The sequence below is a fragment of the Ornithorhynchus anatinus genome, chromosome X3 (assembly GCF_004115215.2).
Source record: "Ornithorhynchus anatinus isolate Pmale09 chromosome X3, mOrnAna1.pri.v4, whole genome shotgun sequence".
Lineage (NCBI taxonomy): Eukaryota > Metazoa > Chordata > Mammalia > Monotremata > Ornithorhynchidae > Ornithorhynchus > Ornithorhynchus anatinus.
In genome coordinates this window covers 2,980,023-2,992,733 of record NC_041751.1, presented here as the reverse complement: position 1 = coordinate 2,992,733, position 12,711 = coordinate 2,980,023, and the positions used below count along the sequence as shown (strand labels likewise).

Sequence of the window (12,711 nt, the reverse complement as noted above, 5' to 3'; positions counted from 1 at the left end):
ATTCTAATTTCCAAGGAGAATTATTCAAAGTTGTCTCCGCGGCAGATGTTTTATTAATAATAATTATAGTATTTGTTAAGCACCTAACATGTGCCAGGCACTGTACTAAGCACTGGGGTGGATACGAGCAAATCGGGTTGGACACCGTCCCTATCCCACATGGGGCTCACAGTCTCAATCCCCATTTTACAGATGAGGTAACTGAGGCCCAGAGAAGTGAAGTGACTTGCCGAAGGTCACACAGCAGACAAGTGGCAGAGTCGGGATTAGAACCCATGACCATCTTACTCCCAGGCCCCTGCTATGTCCACCACTCCATGCTATTTCTCTTCTTGAGACTAAGCTCTGCACACAGGAAGCCCTCAATAAATACGATTGAATGAATGAATGAATGATCACTCCCAGCTCCTCCAGGGCCTGCTGATATTTCCTGCCAAAAGTAACAAATTCCCATAAATTTCCCATAATGTCATTCCTAAGAGCAGCTACCTGAACTGCACTCCCTCCCCCAAAACGGACTTGCAAGATTCCAAATGGAATTTTCTTTCCCACATCCCAAGCCGTGATTAACTGTCAAACTACTTGCTGCTGCCACTTGGCATTGTGGAATTTTAACATGTTGTTTACTTGGAGCACTGCATTTTGAACTGCAGTCTAACTCAGACTTTTCTTGGGAGTCAGCCCTCCTCCTCTCAGACAGTTAACCAATCGAATTTACTGAGCGCTTACTGTGTGCAGAGCACTGTACTAAGCACTTGAGAGAGTACAATATAGAAATAAGCAGACACATTCCCTGCCCACAGAGAGCTTTCAGTCTGGAGGGGGAGACAGACATTAATAGAAATCAATAAATTACCCTCGATAAAGATCTGCTTCCAGATCAGGAAATGAGTCTAAATTTGCTCCATCGGTTTTCTCCCTAGGGTTCGGTCCAGTCACAGGTTTTACCCAGTGAGCTTGCTGAACAAATGATTATGACTTGAAGTTTTTAAAACTCTCAACCAGTCCTTGGCTTTTTCTTTGAAACTACAGTTATTGCACCCCAGTGAATTACAGATTGATCTGAAAATAGGAACCCACTGAGAATACGTGGAGCTCTTCATCTTTCTGGAAACATTTTTATTGACCTGATTTACAGTGGCATCTGTCTTGCGTATGTTTCAACGTTTATTAGACGTGAGCCCGATGTGGGACAGGGATTGTGTCTGACCTGATTATCTTGTATTTACCCCAGAGCCTAGTACAATATTTAGCACTTAGTAGGCTTAACAAACACCACTGTTGTTATTATCTTATCATTATTATTATAAGAACTGGGTCCATGTACTTGTATGCAGGGAAGTTTTGGGGTTTTTTAAGGTATTTTTAAAGTGCTTATTATGTTCCAGGAACTGTTCTAAGCATGGGGTAGATATAAGCTAATCAGGTTGAGCACAGTCCCATGACTACAGGGAGCTCACAGTCTTAATCTCCATTTTTATGATGAGGTAACTGAGTCACAAAGAAGCGAAGTGTCTTGCCCAAGATGACACACCAGACAAGTGGGGGAGCCAGGATTAGAATCCAGGCTCTTCTGACTCCAAGGCCCATTCTCTATTCACTAGCCCAAGCTGCTTCTCAAAGTTAAAAAGGCTTTTGCCCTCCAGCTCACCTTGGGACTTGGTCCCCCTCTTGAAAACACCCCCGCCCTCATGAAAGCACTGTGATTCCCAGAGAAATGACAAGTGCTAGGAACACACCGGCCTGCAAAAATGCTCAAGATGCACAGTTGTGGCTCAGATCTTCCGTGGAGGCTGTGCCCACCCCAGGTTATAATGGTAACGGACTGGACCACGCTGCTTGGGGCGATTTGAGTTGGCCGATTAATAGCCTCATAAGGTGCCACTGTGTTTTGTATTAATCTGGAGTTGGGCTGTTGCCAGGGGAAATCAGAGACACTTTGAAACAAAAATGCCCAGACCTTATATTACCAATGCAGCTGTTTGTACAATAGAAAATTCCATCTTCCTGCTGTTTCTTCTCCAGGTGGAGGGGTCATTCGGACTCCATTAATAATGATGATAATAATAATAATAATTACGGTATTTATTAAGTGCTTACTAGGTGCTGAACAGTGTTCTAAACGCCGGAGTAGATACAAGGTGATCAGGTTGCTCCACGTGGGGTTCACAGTCTTAATCCTCATTTTACAGATGAGGTAACTAAGGCACAGAAAGGTTAAGTGACTTGCCCAAGCTCATACAGGAGACAAGTGGTGGAGCCGGGATTATAATCCATGTCCGCTGACTCCCAAATCCGTGCTCTTTCCATTAGGTCACGCTGCTTCTCTAGTAGTTGGTCAGAGAAGATGATAGATAGTTGATAGAGATAGTGATAGAGATAGTTGTTAGTTGATAGAGATAGTTGATAGATGATAGAGATAGTTGATCTTTCCAGATCTTTCATAAAACTCTCTGACGAGGGAGAGCCGGGACGACTAAGCGCGTGGGAGAGTACAATATAACAATACAACAGGCACATTCCCTGCCCACAAAGTGCTTACACTCTAGAGGGGGAGACAGATACGGACATTAGTGCTGAGGAACTGGGAGGGAGGATGAACAAAAGGAGCAAGTCAGGGAGATGCAGAAGGGAGTGGGAGAAGAGGAAAGGAGGGCTTAGTCAGGGAAGGCCTCTTGGAGGAGATGGGCCTTCAGGAGAGCTTTGAAGGGGGAGAGAATAATTGTTTTGGATAAGAGGAGGGAGGCCATTCCCGGCCAGGGTAGGACGTGGGCGAGAGATCGTGGTGCGATAGACAAGATCGAGGTAACAGCGAGAAGGTTAGCATAAGAGGAGCGAAAAGTGAGGTCTGGGTTGTAGTAGGAGAGTAGTGAGGTGAGACAGGAGGGGGCAAGGTGATTGAGGGCTTTAAAGAAAATGGTGAGTACTTTTCATTTGATGACCCAAAACAGGATACCAGAGAGATGAAGAGGGCAAAGTTAGACAGTCTATCCTTGGATGGATATCAGGAAGGCAACTATCATATATTCCCTTAAAAAATCCCCTTGTCAAGTTGGAAACAGAATCTTGGACTGAATGGACCCTTGATCTGAGCAGCCTCACTGTTGCTCATGGCTTTATTTTCTTCCATTCTTATGAGTGAGAGCAAAAACTTCCTGGATAAAAATGTCCCAATAAAAATAGCAGCGATATTATGAGAGATCGGTTCACCGACTGTCATGATTTATTACTTTATGCCGATCTCCCAGTAGGACATGGAGTTTTCCATTCTTCCATTTAATAATTGTAGTATATATTAAGTGGTTACTATGTGCCAGACACTGTACAAGGTTGGGGTGGATGCAACAAACTGTGTTGGACCCGGTCCCTTCCTGTCCCACGTGGGGCTCCCAGTCTCAATCCCCATTTTACAGATGAGATAACTGAGGCTCAGGGAAGTGAAGAGACTTGCCCAGAGCCACCCAGCAGACAAGTGGCAGAGCTGGAATTAGAACCCATGGCCTTGTGACTCCCAGGCCCATGGTCTATCTGTTACACCTTGCTACTTTCTTTCCCCTCTTTTGATGCCGTCTCTTCAAAAAAAATTCCCAACAGCTAAAACTGCTGGAGTGTCAGGCACCCCGCTCCAAGGGCCGGAAAATCTTCTGCGATCATACTGTCTGACTGACTGATGGAATCGCAAGACCAGCTTCTACCCTGCAGTCAGATCCTCAGAGCCATTTTGAGGAGAACGCCCCTCCTGCCTCTCCACTTCTGCAGGCGGTGGTCCAGAGACACACGCTATTTCTGGGCTGTTTCAATGATGGGGCCTTTTCCAATATCCTCTTTCCTAGGTGTCGGCCAATTTAGTGATGACATCGAACAGATGATCGGACGCAGACCAGGCCTTTACTGGAGGCTGTGCTGGAAGTTCGTCAGCCCCTGTTTCCTTTTGGTAAGTTGAAAGATCGGATGGACTATCGCGACCGGTTCTTGTGCCTCGGGATTTACTCCTGAACTTTTCTCTCCCCCAGGCAGGAGTGCTCACAGTGGAAGGTTTAAACTAGCCACGTGAATGTGATTTGAAGTTCACAAAGATTCTACCAGGTCATAGGTAGTTGGCAAAGCTTCCATCCTAGGACCCAATCCATGGCTCTCAGGGTCAAAAAGGAATAATAATTAGAGTTTTTGTTAAGCACTTACAACGTGCCAAACACTTTTCTAAGTGCTGGGGTAGATACAAGGTTATCAGGTTGTCCCACGTGGGGCTCACAGCCTTACTCCCCATTTTATAGATGGGGTAACTGAGACACAGAGAAGTTAAGTGACCTGCCCAAAGTCACACAGCTGACGAGTGGCGAGCCAGGATTAAATCCACGACCTCCGACTCCCAAGCCCGTGCTCATTCCACTAAGCCACGCCGCTTCTCCAAGGGACTCGATGTCTCTTCCTTGATCCAGGGTCTAGTCACCCGAGGTCCACGAGGAAGACGCTTTTGTGGTGATCTGTCACATCCCACAATTTCCATTTCCCGAGCTGGAAAGGGTCAGAGGCTATATGCCCCAACTCCAGAGTTAAGGAAGAGGGTCCCTAGAGTTCATGTTATGACTAGTCAGGGCTGTGACTGGCTTCCTGGAGCACTGTGTCCTGGAGATCCAGTCCGGTCCAGAAAATCCAGAGACCCTCCAGCTAGGCTTAAATAGGTTAATCATTTTTCTGGTTTCCAGCTGTTCTCTTCAGTTCCGGTCCCTCTAGACTGTAAGCTCGTTGTGGGTGAGGAATGTGTCCGTTTAGTGATCTATTGTACTGTCAGCTCACTGTACTGTGAGCTTAGTACAATACAGTAAGTGCTCAATAAATCCAATTGAATGAGTGAATGAACGATAATTATCTGGATGTCTCTCTATGTCCGGTATTTTAGTTTTAAATACCCAGCTTCCCTCTGCCATGGCACCTGCAGACGATTCCCATGGCATAGTCAGTCATCTGTATTTATTGATTGTGCACTGTGTGGTTGGGATTAACAACTAAGTGGTTGGGAAAGTACAATATGATAATAAACAGACACAGAAGCGGCGCCCGTGTTTACGGGGACTCAGGAGGAAATGCGATGACTCTGGAATGTTGGATGGGTTTCGATGTCCACAGGCCACAGCTGTATGGGGGTCTGAAAATTTGCAAAAAAAAACCATTTCATGGGTGTCCTTATTTTTCTCTTACATGCACAACAAAAGCTACCTCATGAGTCGGCCAAGGGGGTGTCCGGATTTGTCTAAAGCTGGCAGGACACTCTAGGCTCACACCAAAAGTTGGGGGGCTTGTCCCTCTGGTCTTAGCTGTGGGATAATTTTCTTCTAGTAATATTTGGGGAGAGGGGTGGGGTTAAATATTTAACAGATGTAAGAGCCCTCGCCAGGGCAACCTTCCTAGAGCGATTTCACATTTCCAAAGCTTACGGCTGGTGTCAGCCTTTGGAGCCTAGATTTTGTGCTGGTGGTTCTTATGTTTCCCAGCTATTTCCATAGATTTGTCAGTCAGCCAGTCGTATTTATTGAGCGCTTTCTGTGTGCAGACCCCTGTACTAAGCACTTGGGAGAGTTCGATATAATAATAATAATTAATAATAATAATTATGGTACTTGTTAAGAGCTTACTATGAGCCAAGGACTGTTCTAAGCTCTGGGGTAGATACGAGTTAATCAGGTTGGACACAGATCCTGCCCTACAGGGGATTCACACTCATCCCCACTTTACAGATGAGGTAAAAGAGGCACAGAGAAGTGGAGTGACTTACCCGAGGTCACACAAGAGACGTGTAGCAGAGCCAGATTTAGAACACAGGTCCTTCTGACTCCCAGACCTGTGCTCTACCCAATAGGCCATGCTGCTTCTCACAATATAACAGGCACATTCCCTGCCCACAGTGAGTTTACAGTCTAGAGGGAAAATCAGACATAAATATAATTAATATATTATAATGGAGTTATTGGTGTGGTTCTTTTGGGAGAAGATGTCCAAATCTGCTTTCACTGCTTTCCTTTTTTATAGTGATTTATGTAGAGATTCATCATTTGACATTTGGTAAAATCTGAGAGGACTCAGCACAGAGCAGCAACAGAGCCATCCCAATTTTGTTTCTTTCGTGTCTGTAGTAGTACATTTGTAAGTGCAGTTTTTCTGAGAGAAAATCAATTTTTCCAGACTATAGCCTTTTCCCATGTAAAACGGCCACAATGAAGCAGTTCTTGTTTTTGCAGATGTGACATTCAGTGAAGAAATGTTCAAAATAACAGAAAAAAATCTTATCCGCTTGAAGTTTGGAAGAGGGAGAATGGAGAATTTCCAGTTTCTGAATGCTTATATTTTCTAAGTTATACAATAATTTACATTAATGATATATGATATAATAATATATGTGTTAATATATCATTAATATTAACGTATATTAACTAGTGCATGTCCTAGATTCAATCAAATGACATTTTTACAAAAAAGCCCCCCCAAAACAGTAGGAAATAACTCAGTAATTTCAATCATTTTTCTCTTTTTTAAATAGCTTAAGAACATACTGTGAATTATAGCCTATGATCCATATGTTATTTCACTGAGTGCAAGCTTTTATTGACGACCGAAGAGCAAACCTGACACCTTTTAGATGGGGAAATATTGACATTAAAGAAAATAAAGTTCTATACAAATATTTTCTCCCTAAAAAGCAGTCAGATCATTCAGCCTCTTCTGAAATTCTGTCTCCATCATTGATTTTCAGTTTGTGGTGGTGGTCAGCATCGTGACATTCAAACCTCCGAACTACGGAAATTACATCTTTCCAACCTGGGCAAACATGATTGGCTGGTTCATTGCTGTGTCTTCCATGTCTATGGTACCCATCTATGCCACCTACAAATTCTGCAGTTTACCTGGGTCCTTCCGTGAGGTGGGTCTTTGTTTTGTTTTAGTTTTTAATGGTATTTATTAAGCGCTTACTATGTGCCAGGCACTGTTCTAAGCACGGGGGTAGATACAGCAAATCAGGTTGGACACAGTCCACGTCCCACATGGGTCTCACAATTTTAATCCTGATTTTACAGATGGGGTAACTGAGACCCAGAGAAGTGAAGTGACTTGTCCAAGGTCACAGGGCAGTTCAGGGATTAGAACCCAGGTCCTTCTGACTCCCGGGCCTGTGCTCTGTCCATTAGGCCACGCCGTTTCTCAACCCCGGCTAGTAACCCCAGCTAGAATTGAAGGAGGTTCTAGCCCTCCCAGGAATTTGGCTGTCTCAGAGCCAGAGGGCAATTATCCATTTCCCCAGATAAACAGGTGCTTGCCCAAATGCCTTCTGCTCTCTTCTCTTTCAGAAACTGGCTCAAGCAATCTCCCCGGAGAGAGAACGGGACCTTGCAGAGAGCGGGAAAGTGCGTCAGTTCACTGTGAGTAGTGCAGTTGCTGCCGAGAGGGGAGAGGGAAGTCTGTGATCTAAAAAAAAAAGTCTCTCAGTGGCACCCACTTAATAGTAATTGTGGGATTTGTTAAGTGTTTACTATGCGTCAAGCACTGTTCTAAGCGCTGGGGTGGATACAAATTATTCAGGCCAGGCACGGTCACGGTTCCACAAGAGGCTCATAATCTAAGCAGGAGGGAGAACGGGTTTTGAATCCCCATTTTACAGTTGAGAAAAAAGAGGCCCAGAGAAGTAAAGCGACTTGCCCAAACTCACACAGCAGGAAACTGGGCAGAACGGGGATTAGAACTCAGGTCCTCCGACTTCCAAGCCTGAGCTTTTGTCACTAAGTCACACAGCTTCTTCTCTCCTCAGCTGTCCTGATGGTTCCAGGCTCTCAGATCTCAATGCTTCTGCCTCCTCAACTGCATCCCCCTCCCCCTCACCTCCTCCTCTTCCTCCTCATTGCCCCTCTTCATCTCCTGCTCTTGCCCTTCCCAAATTTCAACCTGCCAAACCAATTTCACTTCCTGGTAACCCTCTCTGTGAAAATCAGAGTCCAGTGACTTTTACTTTATAAAAAGATAGATAAATCTAGGTAAATAGTAATCAGATCGGAACTCCAGAGGCATCTTGTGGGAGCTGCATCTTATTATAGCTGCATCCGTTAGAAAGAGCCATGACTTAGCTCGATAATTAGAACGATACTTCCCCATTCCTGTGATTAGATGAGCAATCTGGGGCTGTTGAGCTCAGGAAATTCACCCGTGATTGCCTTAAGTTAAACACTCCACTTCAGTCCCCTGATAGGCGCCACCGGGTTAACTTTTTGGCCAAGAGGCAGCTCATCATGGTCGTAGGACACGGGCTCTTCGGCTGGAAGCCTTTCTTCCAAAATGCTTTGGGCTCCCTTCAAGATCTGCGAGTGTAAGAACATCTCTTGCTGAGTTTTGCTCTTCAGCGAGGCTCACGAGGGGAATTTCGCTTTGCTCCTGCCCTGGCAAAATCAATCAATCAATCAATCATATTTATTGAGCACTTGATTTAAGCAGGGCACTGTAATAACTGGTGTTTGTTAAGCACTTACTATGTGCCACGCATTGTATCAAGCGTTGGGGTGGATGCAAGCAAATTGGGTTTGACACAGTCCCTGGCTCATGCGGGGCTCGCAATCCTCAATTCCCGTTTTGCAGATGAGGGAAATGAGGCTCAGAGAAGGGAAGTGACTTACCCGAGGCCACACAGTAGACAAGTGGCAGAGCCGGGATTAGAACTAAGTGCTTGGGAGAGTACAATATAACAGAGTTGACAGACACATTCCCTACCCACGATGAGCTTACAGGCAAATCTAGACAAATATTTCAAAGCCACGTAGATAAATAGCAAATCAGTGCATGCGGTAATATCCATGACAGCTGAAGTGGTCAAGAGAATGGCATCGCTAATAGCAACAGAAGTGATATTTAGTGGTATTGGTGTTTACTGAGTGCTCACTTGGTGTAATGCACTCACGGCTTAGTGGAAAGAGCCTGGGCTTGGGAGTCAGAGGTCATGAGTTCGAATCCCGGCTCTGCCACTTGTCAGCTGTGTGACTGTGGGCAAGTCACTTACCTTCTCTGTGCCTCAGTTACCTCATCTGGAAAATGGGGATTAACTGTGAGCCTCACGTGGGACAACCTGATGACCTTGTATCTCCCACAGCGCTTAGAACAGTGCTCTGCACACAGTAAGCGCTTAACAAATACCAACATTACTATTAGTAGGTGCTTGAGAAGTACAGAATAAAGAAGTGGCATACTGAATACCGATAAGGAGAAGCAGCAAGCCCTAGTGGAATGAACTCGGGTCTGGGAGTCAGAAGGACCTGCGTTCTAATCCCGACTTGGCCAGTTTCTTGTTGTGTGATCTTGAGCAAGTCTTTTCACTTCTCTGTGCCTCAGTTTCCTCGACGGTAAATGGGAATACCTCTTCTCCTTCCTACTTAGTCTCTGACCCATGTTCTAAAGGCTCTGACCCATGTTCCAGGCCGCATGGGGCTCACCATCTAAGTAGGAGGGAGAACAGGAGAACTGAGGCACAGAGAAGTTAAGTAACTTGACCAAGCTCGCACAGCAATCAATTGGACGAGCTGGGATTAGAACCCAGCTCTTCTGACTCCCAGGCCCGTGCTCTTTCCACAAGGCCATGCTGTGTCTTTCCAAAAGTTTCAAAATTGTTGTTCTTCCTTTTCCAGCTCCACCATTGGTTAATGGTATAAAACGGTTGCAGAAAGAAGACAGAAGGCACCAACCCTAGATAAGGGGGAAAAGTAAAAATAAAAAAGCGAAAGGAAGCCAGGAACTGAACTGCTCCAGGAAGGAATTACCATTTAACTTCTACTCTACAGAAAAAAAAAAAAAAGAAATAAAAAAAGCGCTTTTCTCTTCTGACTGTTTACATACCATCCGTACCAAGGGATATTGTTGTGATTGTCCTGTGCTGGTATAACTTACATACAATTGGTGTGGTGAGATCCATGGTTCTAATGTCCAGACAGTGCTGGGAAGAAATAGCGAACATCTTGATTTTTTTTCATTACACGGCGTCATTTTGCTTCAACCCACTTAAACTGAGACGAACCTCCCTCACCGGACTTCTCCAGCCTATTGTTGCTCTATTACGAAAGGAAAGGAAATGGCAGGTTCTCGCTCTCTGCAAATACCGATGAACTCATGTCAACAAAGAGAGTTTCCTGCAACTACTTTTTTGCTCGCATTCAGAACGTTGTGCATTTTGAGTAATCGTGGTGATGGTGCAGGTGGCTGAGTCGTTAATTATTAAATACTTTGGACGTAAACTGTTTCTACATAAATGCAATCAAGTAAGAGTGATGCTCTGAGATGATGTTTACAAGCAGGATATTTAGCAACCCCTTTCAGGTTAAATTACCTGCTGAGCATGATCAGGGAGAAACGATTGTTTTCACTTAGCTGCAAGAAGGAAAGAGGAGTCAAGTCATTATCCTAAACCCCGGGGAATGATGAATGCTGGTATTCCTAAATCTAGAGCACAGAGTGGAGAGGGAAGGGTGCCTTAACTGAAACCTGCTTCCCCTTCCCTGCTTAACTGTGGGTCATTCTAGATTGTAAACGCCTTGACCATTTCTAATTCATTTTCTCCGTAGAAAGCTCAGCATTCATTTGCTTGGCAAGCAACTCGGTAGCCGGGATTATCAGCAAAGTCTGTCTTTTGATTTCTTCAACGGTCGCATTGATTCTGTCTTCAATCTTGACACTCCTTCAAGCATTATCCTTGAAGGGGTGATATTATTAGGCCACAGGCTCTAATTAGTGATGGGGGTGAAACAACTGAGATCTCTAAATGCAACTTAAAGACATTTCAGGTTTTTTTGGTCCTGCTGGATGCTTCTAGTTGATTAAATGTTCCTGAAATGCAGTGGGTTGATAAAAGAAATCTATTCAGAGAAGTGTCTTGGTCGTCTCCTTGAAGATAAAATAAAAACCATACATTTTTGTCGCCTGCAACAATGAAGCTAAGATCCCTACATGGCACAATTTATTTATAATATATCCATCCTATTCAGGGTATTTCCCCTCCAGTGTGTTCAATCAGCTTCTGTCCGTGAACAGAATATTTCCATTTCTCTTTCTCCTTTTTGGAAATGGGAATAAGCCTTTCATGGTTTTATCCCTGTAGAAAAGGAAATCTCCAATGAAAACATCTGCCAGGGAGCCAACTTGGAATAATTCTCCTTGGAAATTAGAATCAGTTCTCAGGGAAACCGTGAGGGGATTTTGGAGTCTGTCAAGCCCCTTATGTTCCCACGGTGATCTGGCTTCAGGCAAAACACACCTTGAATGCAGTCGAAGGATATCATTCATAATTTCATTCCACTAAATGCCCATACGTACACACACAAACACACACAGTTACACCCCACCGTACTCTATTGATTTTGGAAAAGCAGGCTTCAAATTCAAATAAATATCTGAGACAAATGACCAACACTATATAAGACCTAGGACTTGTGTCTGTTTCCCATCCTTCTTTGCTAGAATGTTCTAAATAAGGGTTACACGATAGGAGGAGTTTTTTACAATCTGTCTAGCATTGACGCAAGACACTTTGCATTGAAGGAATAATTGTAAGTCATTATTAAAGTATATGTTTAAAGGTTTTGAATATATGCTGTTGTACAAGGCTTTGTATAATAGCCGTAGAGAAATCAAGGTGCTGTTCATCAGTGTGGAGAAATACCAATGATTTTTTTAAAGACATTTCTCATTGTGTTCTACCTGCCATTTGGGAAACAAAATGTCTCTTTCCAAGCTGTCCGATGTGTGTAGAGGTTGAAGTTTTAACCTGCCTCAATTAGACTTACACATGTCATTGTGAAGTCCTAGCCTGTTGTCTTCAGCATTGTCGGTACCTGTGGTTGGGAGGATTCGAGTTTAGATGTTCCTCCTCCTTTTCTGTTTTTTCTCGTTCTGTGACCTTTCTGGAGAAATCAATGTTATGGCAGTCCACTTGTGTCTCCCTGTTTAATAAATATCTCCTCTTGTACGGGTCTCTACTAACAATAAAAACCTAAATGGAAAGTATGACTTAGGACAATGGATCGTATTTTGTCTCTACCAATTTGCCTGCCACACATTCCTTGGTTTGTGGTATTTGTTATACGATCAGCACTACATAGAGCACAGGAGTAGATACACGATATTCAGGTCCCACAAGGGCCTCACAGAAGAGGTAGAAGGGAGAACAAGTATTGAATCCCCATTTTGCAGATGAGGGAACTGAGGCACAGAGTTAAGTGACTTGTCCAAGATAACACAGCAAGTAAGCAGCACATATGGAATTAGGACACAGAGCCTCTGACTCCCAGGCCTTTTTCCACAAGGCCCCGCTGCTTATACTTCAAATCCAGGCTGCAGGATATCTGAAAACCTTGGATTTCGACATCAAGTTTACTACAAATGTCACGTACCATTCACTTCACATCCTCAGTCTGGGAGACTATAGTCATTTGAAGCTTCACCAAGATCCTGGATGTATTTTGGGTTTTGTTTTTGTTTTGATATTTGTTAAGCCCCTACTGGGTGCATGAGCACTCAATAAGCAGGAGTGATGGATTGATTGATCGATTGCCAGGTGCTGTACTAAGCACTGGGTAGATGCCAGGTTGGACACCAGTCCCTGTCCCACATGAGGCTCACAGTCTGAATTCCCATTTTACATATAAGGTAACAGAGGCATAGAGAATTTAAGTAACTTGCCCAGGGTCACAC

General features: G+C 44.2%; 1 protein-coding gene across 1 annotated transcript in view; it reads left to right on the top strand.

Annotated features, from left to right (window-relative positions):
• Positions 1–11,967, top strand: part of SLC6A3 (solute carrier family 6 member 3) — a 52,585-nt gene extending 40,618 nt beyond the window's left edge. The window contains exons 12-15 of the mRNA XM_029053603.1: positions 3,834–3,934; positions 6,749–6,916; positions 7,341–7,412; positions 9,657–11,967. Of these exons, the coding sequence (XP_028909436.1) occupies positions 3,834–3,934; positions 6,749–6,916; positions 7,341–7,412; positions 9,657–9,680 (365 nt within the window). The 3' untranslated portion in view covers positions 9,681–11,967. The remainder of the gene's footprint in view (positions 1–3,833; positions 3,935–6,748; positions 6,917–7,340; positions 7,413–9,656) is intronic.
• The last annotated feature ends 744 nt before the right edge of the window (positions 11,968–12,711 follow it).